Below are 18,541 nucleotides of genomic sequence, written 5' to 3'. Positions count from 1 at the left end.
TGTATAGTAATATTTCAGTGGAGCCTTATCAAAGTTTATGATATCTACTTGAGGAATCAAGAATGTATACACTCTGTTATAGGGCAGTTAACCGACCAGGGCCGGGGACAAACTGCAACCGAGGTACATGCCCTTAGTGGGAACCAAACCCGGGTCTCTCAGGACCACAGGCCGACGCTCTAACCGCTGAGCCAAACCGGCCAGGGCTAGGGCAGTTCTTTTTATTAGAGATTCCCTAAGGAATTCCTAGATACCCCTGACCTGTTAACTTTCTGCATTTTCATCAAAGAAGAGCTGTCTTTAGTTAAATAACTTCCTAAGTATTCTAAACTGGTGAACAAAAGTTAGCGCACTTGCCCTGGCCAGTCTGGCTCAGTGGTTGGAGTGTCAGCCTGTGGACCAGAGAGTCCCAGGTTCGGTTCCCGCTAGGGGCACGTACCAAAAAAAAAGTTACCGTACTCCTTCTGGGGGGGCGGGAAACAAGGTTCAACAGCACATAGTTAGAATCACCGTGGATTCCTACACTTTTGCAGCTGCTTCCAGCGCAGACACCAGAGAATGCATTCCAGCACTGAACTGTAACCCTATTCATGGAGGCATTATTTGAACTTGATCTTACGTACAATATTCCTTATTAAAACAAAGAACCCAATCCCGTGAAAACAAAAACAAAGAACCTAAGAATATAATAAGCAGGATGCCAGATAAAATAGCATCTGCTTGCATTTATTTTGAACCCTAAGGAATACGATCCTTCAAATAATTAAACCATTTGACAGAAGTCATTCATCTTATCTGTGGAATGCAAAAGGTTTTACTACTGACCTTATGAAATATTACAGGGTACAAGATATTCACAGATAGGATAAGCTCCCCTTCTTCAATCATGTCTGCTGGATTTTCGGGCTTTTTTCCTATGGCATGTGATTCCTGAAGGAGGAAAACAAATTAATAAGAGACATTAAAATCAGACACCGTGACTCACATAAGAGGCAGTGTGGAACAAGGCTATAAGCAATACTGATTTTGACAACAGCCCTGATTTTGACTCCCAATTCTACTTCAAGAAAATTATTAAAACTTAAGCTTTAGTTTCATCTTCTGTAAGAAACAGAAAACACATATTTACAGAACTGTTGCTGGGAATGTGTACATAAAGCATCTAGTAAGATGGCACCGCTTACCAACTGATGATAAAACCAGAGTAAGAGGAATATCAACTAATGCTGATATAACACTGGCATTTACAGTTATTGATCTTTTACAGACCTCCTCTCATGTTACTCTGAGAGCTGCTGTCAGACAAAGTTCAAGGTACAGCAGCAAGGCAAGATGCCAGCACAGGTCTGTTTGGCTTTAAAACTCTTGCTTTTTACAACATTGTCACATCTTTAATAACCACACTCTCTTTTATATCTGCTTAATAACTATAAAATGGGGCCACCAAGGTGAACTGGTTAAGTAAGGGTGAAAAGATGTTTTAAAAATAATAGGGAGTGATGTCACACAAAATGGTGAAGTAGGAAGCTCTAAGGATCAGTCCCTCTAGCAAAGCAACCAGTAAGGTGGGAAGAGAGACTGCTGATTTTTCATAAATGAGCAGAGGGTACAAACCAACTACCATTCCCCCATTCTTCAGCCCTGCCACAGAAGTGTTGATAGCAGCCCATGGTCCTAGAAATGATGGCTGATGCCAGACAGGCAGTGGGGACCCTGTTCTCCAAAAATTGGGGGTTGTGTGTTTTGGTTGGTCTAGTGATGCCCTGAAGGCCTGATGCAGACATCTGCCTTGCTGTTGGCCCTCGCCAGCTGTGGCTTCCCCCAACAGCAGTTATTGGAAACTTCAAAGGGAGAGGACCTGTTCTCATTTATGAAGGCAGACATTTAAGGAAATCTTAGGTCACTGGCTGACCACAGAGATAATGAAACAGAAACATCAGTGATAATACACAACACAGAACATACATATTGGAAAATAATTTGGAAAAGTCACAAATAGACAGCACCACCCCTCAAGAAGTACTAAGCAGCCATGGACAGTTTTGCTCAGTGGTTAGAGTGTCAGCCTGCAGACCAGAGAGTCCTGGGTTCGATTCCAGCCAAGGGCACGTACCTTGATTGCGTTTCGTCCCCAGCCCCGGCTGGGGTCGTGTGGGTGGCAACCAATCAATGTGTCTCTCTGACATCGATGTTTCTCTCTCTCTCTCCCCCCCTCCTGTTCTGTCTGAAGATACCCATGGGTGAGGATTTAAAAAACATACAAACAAACAAGAAGTAATAAGCATACTCGGAATGTCCAGTTCTCAACAAAAAAACTTATAAAACACACAAACAGAAAAATATGGCCCATTTACAAGAAACCATCCTTGAAGGAGCCCAGATATTGAAATTACTAGTCAATGATGTTAAATCAACTGTCGTAAATGTACTCAATGACCTAAAGAAAACCACATACAGACAGCTAAAGGAAATGAGGTTCCTTAATGATATCAGCAGCCAATTTCTCACAAGAAACCATGTAGACAAGAAGGCAGTGGGACTACATATTAAAAGCCATGAAAAAAACCCATCAGCAAAGACTTCTATACCTGGGAAAACTATCCGTCAGGAATGAGGAAGAAATTAAGATATTTTTCAGATAAACTACACAGGTAACTATGAAAGCCAATATTACTGTACTTTTGGTTTACAACTCTTTTTCCAAAAGCAAATGCACAAAACAGTATTTATGTTAACAGACACACAATATATAAAGATGTAATCTGTAAAGATAACAATATAAAGGGGGGGTGGAGATGTGTAGAAGCAGTGTACTGATCCTTCTGGATATTACTAAAACAAAGTTGGTATTATCAAAACTAGGTTGTTATAATTTTAAGATGTTAATCGTAATCTCCAAAGTAACCACTAAGAAAATAAGTAGAACATAAACAGAAGGAAAGGAAGAAAGGAAGCAAAACGATATACCATAAAAATTCAACTAAGTACAAAAGAGGCAGGAATGGAGGAACTGAGAAACAAAAATATAGATGACATACAGCTAAACAGAAGTAAATCCTCATTAGTAATCACTTTAAATGTAAATGGACTAAATTCTATTAAAAAAGCAAAAAGACTGGCAGATTAGATTACAAACTTGATCTACATAGATATTCCCTAGGAGAAACTTACTTCAGATATGAATACACAAAGAGGGTGAGAGTGAAATGGTATTCCATGCAAACAGTACCCAAAAGAAAGCTGGGGTGGCTATATTATTGTCAAACAAAATACACTTTAAGTTAAAAGAGGTTACAAGAGTCAAAGGAGGACATAATACGTACATTGATAAAAAGTCAATACGGCAATAAGATAAATTAATTATAAACATATATGCAGTTAAAAACAGAACCCCAAAATACATGAAGCAAAAACTGACAGAACTGAAGGGAGAAATAGTCGGTTCTACAGTAATAGTTGGGAACTTCAATACCCCAATTTCAATGAGTAGGAAAAAAAGACAGAAAACTAATAGTGAAATAGAAGACCCAAATAACACTATAAACCAATGAGACCTAACATATATAGAACAGTCCATCCAACAATAGCAGAATATACATTCTTCTTAAGTGCACAAGGACCATTCTCCAGATAGACCACCAAGTCTTCATAAACTTAAAAAGACTAAAATCATTAAAAAAGTATATTTTCTGATCACAACTGATGAAACTAGAAATTAAGAACAGGAGAAAAACTGAAAAATTTAGATATGTGAAAATTAACACACTCAAATAAACAATGGATCAAAAGGAAATCACAAGGAAAATTAAAAAATACCTTGAGACAAAATAAAAATATAACATAAGAAACGTCTGAAGTGCAGCAAAATCAGTACAAAAAGAAAAACTTAGAGCTGTGAACACTTACCTTAAAAAGACAAGAACAATCTGAAATCTATAACCTAACTGTTTACAATCAGGAACTAGAAAAAGAACAACAAACTAAACCTGAAGCTAGCAGGAGGAAGAAAATCTAAACTGACTCAAGAAGAAAAAGAAAATCAAACTAGATCTATATAAGTAAGGAGACAGAGTAGGTAATTAAAATCTTCCTAACAAAGAAAAGCCCAGGACTAGATTACTTCTCTGGTGAATTCTACCAAATAACAAAGGAAGTTAATAACACTAATCCTTCTCCAAGTCTTGGAAAAAGTCTGAAGAGTTGGAGGAATACTCCCTAACTCATTCTGAGATCAGCAGACTTGGATACCAAAGCCAAAGACACTACAAGAAAACTACAGGACAATATCCCTTATAAATATAAATGCCAAACTCAACAAAATACTAGCAAACCAAATTCAACAGCATATTAAAAAGATTATATAGTGCAACCAAGTGGGATTCACGCTCAGGATGCAAGGGTAAATTCAACACATGCAAACCAATCAATGTACTACACCACACTAACAGAACGATGGGGTTGGAAAGCCCACATCGTCATCTGATGCAGAAAAAGCATTTTACAAAATCCAATTATTTTTCATGCTAAAACACTGAACTAGGAATAGAAGAGAACTTATTCAACATAATAGACTATATGCGGCCCTAGCCGGTTTGGCTCAGCAGTTGGAGTGTCAGCCTGCGGACCAGAAAGTCCCGGGGTCGGTTCCGCTAAGGGCACATACCTCGGTCGCAGTTTGTATGTGAAAAACTCACAGCTAAAACCACACTCAATGGTGAAAGACTGAGAAGGATGTGCCCTTTTGCCACTTCTTTCAATACGGCACTAGAAATTCTAACCAGAGCAATTCGGCAAGAGGGGTTCAAATGATACAAACTAGAAAGAGATAAAATTATCTCTTTACAAATAACATATATTATTTTATTTATTTATGTTTTATTTGATTTTATTTTAGAGACAGAGGCGGAGAGAGGGAAGGTGGGAGGAAAACGGAGGGGGGAAGAGAGAGAGAGAGAGACATTGATTTGCTATTCCACTTATCTACACATTCACTGGTTACTTCTTGTATGTGCCCTGACTGGAAATTGAACCCGCAACCTTGGCATATTGGGAGGATGCGCTAACCAACTGAGCTACCCAGTCAGGGCCCATGTATGATCTATGTACAAAATCGTGAAGAATTCACATGCACACAAAAAAACGCTGTTAGAGCTAATAAACTGAGCAATGTTGCAGGATATAAAACCAACACACAAAAATCAGTTGTATTTCCATACAGTAGCAATGAACAATATTTGGAAAGGATATTAAGAAAACAATTCCAGCCCTGGCCGGTTTGGCTCAGCGGTTAGAGCGCCCGCCTGCGGTCCGGAGAGACCCGGGTTCGGTTCCCGCTAAGGGCATGTACCTTGGTTGCAGTTTGTCCCCGGCCCTGGTTGGTCGTGCGGGTGGCAGCCACTCGATGTGTCCCTTTCACATCGATGTTTCTCTCTCTCTCCCTTCCTCTCTCTCCCTCCCACTCTATCTATACAAAAAATGGAAAAATATCCTCGGGTGAGGATAAAAAAAAAAAAAAAAAGAAAAGAAAACAATTCCATTTAAAACAGCATCGAAAGGAATAAAATAGTTAGTGATAAATTTAACAAAGGAGATGAAAGATTTGTATAGAAAAAAACTACAAAACGTTGCATCTCTGTTCATAGATTGAAAGACTTAAGTGTTATGGTGACAATACTATCCAAAAGATACACAGATTCAATGCAATCCCTATCAAAATCTCAATGTTTTGTTTTGTTTTTTCTTCCCAAAAATAGAAAAACTCATCCTGAAAACAATTTTGAAAAAAAAATCGAAAGACTAACATTTCCAAATTTCAAAAATGATCACAAAGCTACAGTAGTCAAAACAATGTGGTATCAGGATAGAGACAGACAGACAGCCCTGGTTGGTGTGGCTCAGTGAAGTGGGCATCATCACATGCACCACGAAGTCGCTGGCACAATTCCTGGTCAGAGCACATGCCCAAGCTGTGGCCCAAACCCTGAACGGGGTACACATAGGAGGCGATCAATCAATGTTTCTCCCCCCTCTTCCTTCTTCCCTCTCTAAAGTCAATAAAAACATTTAAAACAAACAAAAACAACCTCTGCTTTAAAAAGACAGACATACAAACCAATGGAATAGAGAACTCAAAAATAAACCTAATATACAACTGACATTTTTTTTTTATCCTCGCCCGAGGACATTTTTTGCATTTATCTTGAGATAGAGCAGGATGGAAGTGGGGGAGAGAGAGAGAAACATCGATGTGAGAGAGACACATTGAGTGGCTGCCACCCACACAACCCCAACTGGGGTCAGGGACAAACTGCAACCGAGGCACGTGCCCTTGGCAGGAACCAAACCTGGGCCTCTCTGGTCCACGGGCCGACACTCCAACCGCTGAGCCAAACCGGCCAGGGCTACAACTGACATTTTTAAGTTCTTAGTTTATTAATCCTCTCATGAAATATCTGCACAATCACGAAAGATAAAGTCACTGAAGAACCTTTACTCCTTCTGTTGTCCAATCTCCAGCTCGCTTTTTTGCCAGCACCAACAATGGCCTTTGTGGTCCCCCCGACTTTTCTTTATTCTTTCTTGTGTTCCTTTCTCTGTTTTCTTAAGGTCTTCTTCTCATGTAGGCCAAGACTTGCAAGTCTATGTTTTTCTTTGCGTGATCCAAGGAATCATAAATCAGGCCAAAGCCAGTTGTCTTGCCATCACCAAAATGGGTTTTGAATCCAAACACAAAGATGACATCTGGTATAGTCATACATTTTGGCTAGTTTTTCCTGAATTTCTGTCTTGGGTAATGTTGCTTTCCCAGGGTGAAGGACATCAATGACCATCTGTTTCTGCTGAAGTAGTCTGCTGCTTACAAACTTCCTGGTCCAGGCAGTCAGTCCCTGTGTCCGTTCATGATGGTGGCTGATCTTTAAGCAGTGAGGGAGGAAGAGCACAACTTTCAACAAAGGTGCAAAGACCATTCAATAAGGAAAGGACACTCTTCAACTTCTGCTAAGAAAGTGGATATCCACATGCTAAAGAATAAAAATGAACCTTTATTTCATATCATATATAAAAGTAACTCAAAATGGACCAAAGGCTTAAACTATGAGCTACAAACACAAAGCTCTTAAAAGAAAACATTAGGGGAAAATATTCAAGCATTGTACATGGTGATGTGTTCTTAAGTATGACACCACTGGCACAGAGAATAAGAACAGATAAATAATTTCATCAAATTTTAAAACTTTTGTATATCAAAGGACACTATCAAGAGAGCGAAAAGACAACCCATAGAAAGAAAATATTTTTAAATTATATATATGGCAAGGGTGTAGTATCCGAAATATACAAATAACTCTTATAATTCAACAACAAAGAAATAACTCAATTAAAATATCAACAAAGGATTTTAACAGACATTTCTCTGAAGATATACAAATAAACAATAAACATATGAAAAGATGCTCAACACCACTAATCATTAGGGAAATGCAAATCAAAACCATAACAAGGCCCTGGTGGTGAAGCTCAGTTGGTCACAGCATCCTTTCAATATGCCAAAGTTTTAGGTTCGATCTCCGGTCAGGGTACACACAAGAATCAACCAATGCATGCATAAATAAACGAAACAAATCAATGTTTCTCTCTCTCTTTCCCTTCCTCTCTCTAAAATTAATGAATTAAAAAAAAAACACATAGATACCACTTCACACCCACTGGATGGCTATTATCAATCTCAGAAAATAACGAGTGTTGACAATAATGTGGAGAGCCCTGGCCGGTTTGGCTCAGCGGTTAGAGCGTCGGCCTGTGGTCCAGAGAGATGGGGGTTCGGTTCCTGCTAAGGGCACGTACCTCGGTTGCAGTTTGTCCCCGGCCCTAGCTGGTCGTGCGGGTGGCAACCACTCGATGTGTCCCTTTCACATTGATGTTTCTCTCTCTCTCTCTTCCTCTTTCTCCCTCCCACTCTATCTTAACAAAAATGTGGAGAAATTGGAACCTTTCTGCACTGCTGGTGGAAATGTAAAATGATGTAGTTTTGGTGGGTAACAGTTCGGCAGTTCCTTAAAATGTTAAAATAGAATTACCATATGACAGAGCAATTCTTCTCCTAAGTATATACTGAAAGGAACTGAAAATGGACTCAGATACTTGGATACTAATGCTCACAGCAGCATTATTTACAATAGCCAAAAGCTGGAAAACCCCCCAGCATTCATAAACAGATGACCGGATAAACAAAAGGTGGTATATCCACACACCTGAATATTATTCAGGTATAAAAAAGAATAAAGTTCTGATACATGTTACAGCACAGATGAACCTTTATAACATATGCTAAGTAAAATAAACCAGACACAAAAGGACAAATATTGCATGAATCTACTTATATGAAATAAATTCATAGAGAAAGAAAGTAGAAGAGAGGTTACCAGGGACTAGGGGAAGGGAAAATGGGGAGTTATTGTTTAATGGGTAAAGATTTTCTGTTTGGGATGATGAAAAGGTTCTGGTGATGGTTACAAAGCATTGTGAATACATATGCCACTTTAGTGAACATTTAAAAGTGGTTAAAACTGTGCCCACTTCGGCAGCACATACACTAAAATTGGAACAATACAGAGATTAGCGTGGCCCCCCGTGTAAGGATGCCACGCAAATTCGTGAAGTGTTCCATATTTAAAAAAAAAAAAAAAAAATTATGGTTAAAACAGTCAAATTTATGTTACATAAATTTTAGCACAGTAAAAAAAATAAGTAGGAGAGATAATATACGCTCTGATATGCTCACTATTAAGGGCCCAACACCATGTCTGACACATAGTAGGTTTTCAAGAATATGTACTGAATAAGCCAATCACGTCTACTAACACTTAATTCCTCAATACTCACCACCCTAATTTTTTCTGAGGGTTTTACATAAGAGATGATGGATTAGGAAAAAATGTGGATAAACCAAGATCAGGAGCAGAACAAAAATACCAGGAATAGGGTGGTGAACAGGCATGTTAGCCTAACACAGAGAGCAAGACCAACTAAACGCAAAAATAAAGACAGGATTGGAGTAAAATATGTCATCACTTGAATTCTAAGGGTCTTTTTTTCCTCCTACTTCCCAGTCCCAACAAAGTTTCTCTCATTTGCTTTCAACTAAGCATACCCAATATAAAGCCTCCACACAGTCCTCACTAACACTCACCCAGTGACAGAGCTTGTGTTTCAAGGGAAAAGGTGAAAAAGAGGAGACTCTTACCATCTCATAAGCAAATGTTTCTTGTCTGCAGACCCGATCTATCGTAATTGTTTCTTCCCGATGTTCCAGAAGCCTCTTTCTAATCCTGTTACAGATACAAGAACTATCAAACTTCAACATTCCTTACTGGGGCTTCAAACACTTTTAATATTTAATTTTTAAATTTGAACTAATTTCAGATTAAAGAAAAGCTCCCTTATATCTCTTACCTGGTTTCCCCTATGTTAACATTTTACATGATCATAGAACAATTATCAAGACCAGAAAATGAACATTAATATAGTATTATCAACTAAAGACCTTTTGGGAACTTCACAAATGTTTAAATTTAATGCCTTTGTTCTGTCCCAGTATCCTGGGCAGGACACCACACTGTATTTCTTGCTTCTCCTTTTTCCTCTAGTCTTTTACCGTTCTGTAGTCTCTCCTTGCTTCATGATCATGACACTTTGAAGGAGCTCGGATCAGTTCTTTTGTAGTGTCCTTCAATTTGGGTTTGAGTGCTGTTCCCTCAAGACTGGAGTAAGCTTATAAATTTTTGGTAAGAATACCACAAGAATGATAATGTCCTTCACTGTATCATCGTGAGGTTCATGACATTAATAGTAAAACAGGGTGGGGCAAAAGTAGGTTTATAGTTCTTGATATGGAAAATAATACAATTAAATAATAATACAAGAATATACCCCTCTGTTTTGAGTATTCACAACTGTAAACCTACTTTTGTCCCACCCTATATGTCTTATTACTGGTGACATTTACCTTGTCTACCAGGCTCCTACACTTGAAAGATAATTTTCCTTTGTACTCAATAAGTATTTGGGGGAGACACTTTAAAACTATGCAAATCTTGTTTCTCCTCAAACGTTCATCCAGAAATTTTACCATAGTAGATTTTGCCTGCAACATTACTGTAGTTCATGCCTAATGGTGATTCCCTAGTTCCCTCATTCTATATTTACTTATTGATATTATGAGGAAGACCTATCTCTTTCCTCCCATTTATTTATTTGATCATTTATATTAGTATAAACTCATAGATATTTACTTTCTTCTACAGGTTAAAATCTAATACTATCACTTTGTTGCTCCAATTGTTTTAGCTTTGGTCATTAGGAACTTTTTCAAGCTGGCTCCTGTTCTTTCAACAAGCCATCATCTTTTTTTCCCCTGAAGCATGTCCTTACTTTCTGGGGCTCCAGGTTTATCCTCTATTTCCCTGTCTCGGCCCTGGAAGCAACCACTTCTCCTAGGAGTCCTAACTCCTTTCTTGAAGAGAGGGGTTTAGAGCCCAGCATCTGGGCGCTGGGCATTCTCACTGTTACTGCAGTCACTGCTTCTAGGCTACTCAGCCGAGGGAGGTGGGAAACACATAGGTACACTAACCCATACATGTACAAATATCTATGTTTCTGTATTTTTCTATCTGTTACATATTGATTTATTTTTATCCTCACCCAAGAACATTTTTTCCATTTTTTGTTCAGATAGAGTGGGAAGGAGAGAGAGAGAGAGAGGAACATCAACGTGAAAGGGACACATCGAGTGGCTGCCTCCTGCACGACCCAGTCAGGGCCAGGGACAAACCACAACCGAGGTACATGCCAGGGACAAACCACAACTGAGGTACATGCCCTTAGAGGGAACTGAATCCGGGTCTCTCTGGACCGCAGGCCTACGCTCTAACCGCTGAGCCAAACTGGCCAGGGCTATCTGTTACATATTTAAAACCATGAGTTAATACAGATACTTCCCATCCTAAATTAAAATCACAGGATTCATTTTAGCCTTTAATCTTTCCTTGTTTATTACTTCTTTCTCCACAAGTGAGAAACCCAACTCCCATTATATACAATCCATTAACTTAATTCTTGAAAATACACTTTCAGAATTGTTAACCTACACCCCTGTGAGAAACACTAAGTCGTGAACAGTTCTTTTTGGCTTTAGCCTTACAAAACTGAATTAAGTCCTAGCCAGTTTGGCTCAGTGGTAGAGCATTGGCCTGTGGAGTGACAAGTCCTGGGTTTGATTCCAGCCAAGGGCATGTACCTTGGTTGCGGTCCGTCCCTGGTCCTGATAGTGGTCCTGCGGGAGGCAACCAGTTGATGCGTCCCTCTCACATCGATGTTTCTCTCTCCCTCCCACTCTATCTGAAGACAAATAGAAAAATATCCTCAGTTGAGAATTAAAACAAAAAACAAAAAACAAAAAAAAAAACCTGAATCAAGATATGCTTTTGCACAGAGATCAGATTAGTTCTTCCCATTCTCTCCAGTGTAATCACGTTACTCACTGTAACAGTTAGGTTTACTTGTTGGTTTTTTTATATTCTTTTTTGGGTTGCCCAATCCACATCCGGGTTGATTTTTTCTGATACTTTTGGGGTATGTGAGAGACGTGCATCTCCTATAGCTTTGTTTTATCAAGTTGGCTGCTATTTTATTTATTATCACTCTAACAAAGTATATTAGAGGACTTTTTAATTATTTGTTTTGGTGGTTGGGTAACAGTCTTCCAATTTTGTGGTTCTCTTTTTCTTGCAGGACTCTCAAGTTCCCCATTACCATTCTTTAAATGATGCAGTGAACAGTGGTTTTCTGGCTACAGAAATGAGAGGGATGAGCAGACTAATGTAACTGAAACTGCTACTGTATTAAAAGTAACGTGGATGATGCTTTTGGGATGAGATAGCTTTTAGTAGCAACCATGTAGTAACAATTATCCCTCCTATTCCTAGGAATTAAAATTTTCTCTTTAAGTAGTCAAAAAATTTCAAAAGTAGTGAAGACAAGTTAGTTAACTTGCCATGGATAGATCAAAAGATAATTGATCTCCATTAGCTGACATTTCCCTCCTTTATTTATTTATTTTTTAAAGAAATCATTTTTATTTTATTTATTTATTTTTTTATCCTCACCCGAGGACATTTTTCCATTTTTTGTTCAGGTAGAGTGGGAGGGAGAGAGAGGAACAGAGAGAGAGAGAGAAACATCGATGTGAAAGGAACACATCGAGTGGCTGCCACCCGCACAACCGACCAGGGCCGGGGACAAACTGCAACCGAGGTACGCGCCCTTAGTGGGAACCAAACCCGGGTCTCTCAGGACCGCAGGTCGACGCTCTAACCGCTGAGCCAAACCGGCCATGTATAAAATGTATACATGTATACATGTATACATGTATACTCCTTTACATGTATAAAATGATCCCAGTAGCTCCTTTGTTAGACAAGTAAGAGTTAGTGCTAGAAATTTATTTATTTTATGTTATATTAAATGGGTCGTGTACTTAGATTTTGTTTGTATTTTTATGTTTTTAAGTTATTGGTGGGGAGAAGGAAAGTTCAGAGAGAGAAAGTGTAGAGATACAGATTTTGGCTTTTGGCACAAGTCTAATTTATTTGCAGCTCTGTTAAGATTAATATTAATCATATTAATCATATGTTAAATAGTTTCAAAGTACTACATCAAAATAATCCCAGCTGAGGAATGCTGCACTAACTCCTTTTACATTAGATTTTATATATGTGTGTATACAATTCTACCCACATTTCCTATGGAATGGATGAGAAGACAACCAAGAAGATTCAGGTGATCTAGTAAGAGAAAAGAGCCAAGGAAGCAATGTGTAAAGTAGTCTGAAAATTACTACTTAACATAGCTTAATAACATATTTATAAGCCAATTAGTAAGTTATGAAGTATAACAAGAAAATAGTATGCTTTGTTTATAATTATCACCAGCCAATCTCTAAAAGTCACTTTCTAAGGTTTATGAAAATTTAATTTATTCCCTTCATTCCACAAATATCTACTGACTCTCCAATTATATGCCAAAGTTCTAGGAATTGGGGACACAGCAGTGTTTGGCAGATATGGAATTTTAAGTCTATCTAGAAAGATAGAAAATTAAACAGGTATAAGTGTGACGAGTTTCTCAGTAGAGAAGTATGGAGGCTACATAAACATAAAAGGGGTTCTAAATAAAGTCCTTAACCCTTCAGCTGCAACTTGAAGGGTATGACTTGAAGGATGTGTAGAACCAGCAAGACTAGAAGGATAAGGAACAGGAAGTGCTATAGGCAAAGGCCAGGAGTGACAGCCCATTCCAGGAACTGAATGTAGTGTGGCTGGCTGGAGCACTACAGAGACAGAGCTAAAATGTTCAGCAAGATCCATTCTACAGAGGCCCTTGTGAACCACTTAAGAACTCAGGACTTTTGCCTAAGAGCCATTGAAAGGTATTCAGCCAGAGTGACAATCAGATATGCAGTTTAGAAAAATTCAACTCATCAAACAACAACAATTAAAGAACACCAACTGGAGCAAAGCTATCTACTAGGCTTATGGGCAATACAGAGACGAAAGAGTCTGGATTCCCAATAAGTCTTCAAAGACTGGAGAAATGTTAGAAGAGTTCTTGACATTCCTGAAAGGAGAGAGATGGGTTATAGTAATGTGGAAAGTGGAAAGTAAACTTAGGGTCTCAAAGATGGGGTAGTTTTCAGATGGGTGAGGGGCCATGTGCATCCTGAGCCATTTGTAAGACAAAGTGATTGAAAATGAATCTAAAAAGGCAAGTTTGAGCTTTATATGAAAGGCTTCAAATGTCTAAGCAAGGAGTCTGAAATCTGTCCATAGAAGAGGGTAGAACCATTGACAATTTCTTAGCAAATGCACATGTTCAGAGGACAGTATGATGAATAAGTCAGGAGAAAACATGGACCCAGGAAGGACAGGAGCCTTTCACAGAGCTCCAAATGTTGCTCGTGTAAATATCAGCAGTAGGGAATGGAGACAGATTTGGCAGCTATTACCAAAAAAACCAAAGCAGAGTTAAAGTGCCTGCCTGAATTTTTGGACTTTGTGTTTGTCTTTTAATACCATTTTTCTAGTAACTCATTTTTATCCTACTTTACAAAAGTATGGATCTGTCAAAAATTAAAAAACAAAACTGGTCCTTTACCAGAGTCTGAGAGGCACTACCAGAGTATTTAGCTTGCACCTGAAATCTAAGTCAACTACCGTGCCTTTGTAAAAACAAATTTTTAAATAAACACAAATATAAATATGAACTAGACATCAGAAGTTATGTATTTACTGTTAATTTTCTTAGTTGTTATAATCCCACTCTGATTATGTAGAAGAAAGATACTTTCAGGAGATATATACTGTCTGCAACTTACTGAATGTGTTCAGTAATAGAAAAGGACCTCAAAAACATACAGTTGAAGCAAGTATGACTAAATGTTAACCATGGTTGAATTTAGGGAGTGGGACAACAACAATCAACTTTTGAATAGTATCACGTTGAAAAATATTGAAATAAATAGCACATGATAAAAGCAAAGTCATCCATACCCCAAAGTCACTAGGTCAGTATCCTCTGGGATGACTTCTGGGTCCTCCTCCTGGAAGCACTTCAGTTTATCAAGGCTAAAACAAACAAAACAAAAAAAGGAAAAGCAATCATGCACCATGTCCAGAGTGAGTCAGGGTGGTGTCCTTAATACGTCACCAAATAGGTAAGTAAATCCAGCAGGCAGCTCAGAGGAGGCCAGAATTCAAGGCAATTATAACTGTGTGGATATTCTATAAATAAAAACATATATGGTAGATTGAAGGAGGCCAATACTGTGTTAAATGGAGAAAAATATTTTTAAAAAGTTATTTTTGTATTTTCACCCCAAATAAGGCCCTTGGGGAGAAAGTGTCAGTAATAGCATATCCGGGAGGTCCCCAAAGAGACCACAGTTATTCAAGCTTTTAACACTCCTGTGGTTCAACCTTCCAGTCTTACCGTTACTAAGGTCCCTTCAATGTCAAAGCATCTGTCAACGACAGGTACACGTCGCCGTGACTGATTGCTTTCCTCCACAAACAAGCACTTTGATAATCAGCGGATAGAAAAATTAATCTTTTATGCAGCTCTTTCGTCCCTTCACGACAACTCGTAGAAATCATGCATTCCGACCACCGGTCCTCTCCCGGTGTTTCGGGAAAACCCAGCAGACTGAAGGCTTTGAAATGGAAAGGGCGGTCCTTCGACCCCCGGGAATAAACACAGGCACTCCCAAGAAGGGGTCTCAGGAAGCGCGCAGCAAGAGCCCCTCGGCCCCGCACTCACCCGCAAACTGCCCTCAGCTCGGTCGCCGCCTCCAGGCTGCAGCCCAGATCGCGGGCCACGGCGGCGTCCTCCCAGCCCGAGTCGGCGACCCCTCCTTGCCCAGGCAGCGCGGATGCCGGCGGCTCCTGCAGCGACAGATCTCCTTGGCCGCGCAGCCGGCCCCGCCACAGCTCCCCGAAGGCGCCCACATGGAACGCACGCGTGTTGAGCTCCGGAAGCTCGTACTCCGGAAAGTTGCAGCCGCCGCTGCTGGGGACCGGGTCCTGCCCGCCGCACACCGCGCTGCCCGTCGAGATGCCCTGGTTGTTTTCAGCCATGTTCTCCCCACTCCCTTCCCTGCAAAAACCGGAGGATCAAGGCCTTGCGGGGCGTGATGGGACTTGTAGTTGCACGTGGCCCCGCGGGCGGAGGGCGGGCCTGCGATGGCTGAGCGCAGACACTACATTTCCCGGCGGCCCCGCGCCAGCGCCCCCAGCCTCCGCGTGCAGGGCTCAGCGCATTGTTCTCCGCTCCGCGGTGCGGGGCGGCTGTGCCCGGCGCATCCGCAGCCTGTCGGGGTTGCTTCCCGGCCCCCCCACTTACGCAGCATCGCTCTCTGCTGGCTGGGGCGGCCTCCACACGCCCTTGGATCTCGCTCTTCACCCTCCCTTTGCCCCCAGTGGGGGACTTTTCCTTCTCTCCAGGGTTCGTGGGCTGCCCGCCTCAACTGCTCCGGAGCCTGAGAGACGGGGGAGGGGGGATCGGCCCCCCAGGTCAGGTTCCTCCAGAACCTCTCCAAGGGCCCCATATTCGCGTGTATGCTATAGTATGCGATGTTGTACACAAAAACAATAGAGCGTATGTATACTTTAGTTTTATCTATTTATACTTTAGTATTTTTATCCACTGGAGGTCATTTTTTCCTTTTTTTGTTGTTGTTGTTCAGGTAGAGTGGGAGGGAGAGGAAGAGAGAGAGACATTGATGTGACAAGGACACCGAGTGTCTGACACCCGCACGACCAACCAGGGCCGAGGACAAACTGCAACCGAGGTATATGCCCTTAGCGGAACCGAACCGGGTCTCTCGGGACCGCACGCCGCCTCTAGCCGCTGAGCCAAACCGGCCAGGGCTATTTTTATTTTTTACATTGATTTTAGAGAGAGGAAAGGAGAGAGAAAGAAACATCCATTGGCCGCCTCCTGCATGCCCCCGACTAGGGTGGCCGCAACCTGGGCATGTGCCCTGACCGGGAATCAAACCGGTGACCTCATTGATGCATGGGTCAATGCTCAACCAGTGAGCCACACCATCTCACCAACACCATGCATTATTAATCCTAATGTATATTGTTACACATCGCAGTGTTTTCAGGATTCCTATGGAGACAATTGCTAGGACATAGAGGCAGGATTGAAACAATCTGTCTCGCTTCAGATTGAGCTTTCTCCAGCTCTCAGAGATCTCAAAAGGAAGGAACAGAACACAGAGCAAACCCTGATTATTATTTATTGGGATATAATTTACATATTATATACACCACCCATTTAAAGTGTTCATTCCATGGCTCTTAGTATATTTACAGAATTGTGCAACAATCAATCAATTTGAGAACATGTGCACCTCTCCCAAAAGAAACCTTGTACCCTTTAGCTATCCCAATCCTCCCAACTCCTCTAGCCCTCGCCAACTACTAATCTTTCTGTCTCTATAGATTTATGTATTCTGGGCATTTAATATAAATGGAATCTTATGTGTGGTGTTTTGTGACTAGCTTCTTTCACTTAGCATAATATTTTCAGTGTTTATCCATGTTACAGACTGTAATAGCACCTCATTTTTTTATGGCTAAATAATATTGCATTAAATGGATACTGTATTTTGTTTTTCCATTCATCAAAAGGTTTTTTCCAACTTTTGGCTATTATGAATAATGCTACTCCAAACATTTGTTACAATTTTAGTGCAGAGATATATTTTCACTTCTCTTGGATATATTTATATCTGTATCTGTACCTATATATCTAGGAGTGAAATTGCTGGATCATGTGATAACTATGTTAAATAATTCGAATAACTACCAGACTGTTTTCTACAGTAGCTGCCTCATTTTATACTCCTACCAGCATTGTATGAGGATTCTGATTTCTCCACATCCTTGCTAACACTTGTTATTATCTGACATTTTTATTATAGCCATCCTGGTGGTTGTGAAATGGTACCTTGTGGTTTTGGTTTGCATTTCCATGATGATTAATGATTTGAGCATCTTCTGCTTATTGAGCATTTATATATCTTTGGAGAAATATCTATTCAAGTCCATTGCCCATTTCAAAATCAGGTTGTGTGTCTTTTTATAGGAGCCCAGATATTTAAAGACATCTGTTGTTTTTGTCTGCCTAATGTTCTGATTCTTAGAACTTACCTTCCTTACTCCTTTTGACCCTTCTGGGGCTGCCTGCCAATCATAGAACCCTTCCTACTCTGGTCACAGTAATTGGCTCAAGGATGAGCAAGTGACTCAACTATAGCCAATCAGAATTCTCCTCTGAGATTTTATTTATAACCAGAAACTCTTCCTCTCTTTTGCAGTATCTAAGGATGTTCTAAGGATGTGCCCTATCCCTGGCTGGTTTGGCTCAGCGGTTAGAGCGTTGACCTGCAGTCCAGAGAGACCCGGGTTCGGTTCCTGCCCTAAACACATCCTTAGATAAAAGAGGAACAGTTAGAAGGAAGAAAGCCAAAAGTTTAAATAAGCAAAGGCAGAAGATGGAGAAAGACAGAAGTCATGTGACTTGGAACAACTGTGGCTGAGGTCAGCTTCCTCCCGTGCCATTTTGTAAACCAATGTAATCTTTTACAACTAGTTTGAGTTGGAATCTCAACCTAAAGACTAATAGTCGTCTCCTGGGTCTGTGAGCCTTGGTCCAAATCTCTCCACAGGGGGAGCTCTCACTCCAGAAAATGAAGCCATACTTCAGGTGGAAAGAACTCTTAACATCTATCTGAAGGTTTAATAATATAGGCTTCAGGAGTGGAGACAACCATGGTTCCTGAGCAGCAGGTGGTAGGGGCAGGATCAGAATGAGCTCTGCAGGGGAAGGTGGTTAGTTGTCACTGTGAGGTGTGGCATTGGGTAGCAGCAGCTTGAGGCATTAGTAGATAAGAAGGATTTGTAGTATCAGCAGCAAT

The 18,541-nt window shown here is 40.4% G+C and overlaps 1 protein-coding gene and 1 non-coding gene across 3 annotated transcripts in view; one reads left to right on the top strand and one right to left on the bottom strand.

The window, feature by feature from the left end:
• Positions 1-15,786, bottom strand: part of SNAPC3 (small nuclear RNA activating complex polypeptide 3) — a 33,665-nt gene extending 17,879 nt beyond the window's left edge. Inside the window, exons 1-4 of one of the 2 annotated variants that reach the window (XM_036260305.1) lie at positions 15,373-15,786; positions 14,607-14,681; positions 9,245-9,329; positions 826-930 (exon numbers count right to left, since the gene is read on the bottom strand). In XM_036260305.1, the coding sequence (XP_036116198.1) occupies positions 826-930; positions 9,245-9,329; positions 14,607-14,681; positions 15,373-15,689 (582 nt within the window). In that variant the 5' untranslated portion in view covers positions 15,690-15,786. The remainder of the gene's footprint in view (positions 1-825; positions 931-9,244; positions 9,330-14,606; positions 14,682-15,372) is intronic. The other variant, XM_036260306.1, reaches the window with a different exon arrangement.
• LOC118630313 lies at positions 8,570-8,674 on the top strand. The gene has a single exon (XR_004959562.1). It is a non-coding gene; the product is annotated as a U6 spliceosomal RNA (small nuclear RNA).
• Positions 15,787-18,541: the final 2,755 nt, after the last annotated feature.

Source organism: Molossus molossus, unplaced genomic scaffold (genome assembly GCF_014108415.1).
Source record: "Molossus molossus isolate mMolMol1 unplaced genomic scaffold, mMolMol1.p scaffold_m16_p_14, whole genome shotgun sequence".
NCBI lineage: Eukaryota > Metazoa > Chordata > Mammalia > Chiroptera > Molossidae > Molossus > Molossus molossus.
This window is presented reverse-complemented; position numbering and strand designations above follow the sequence as displayed.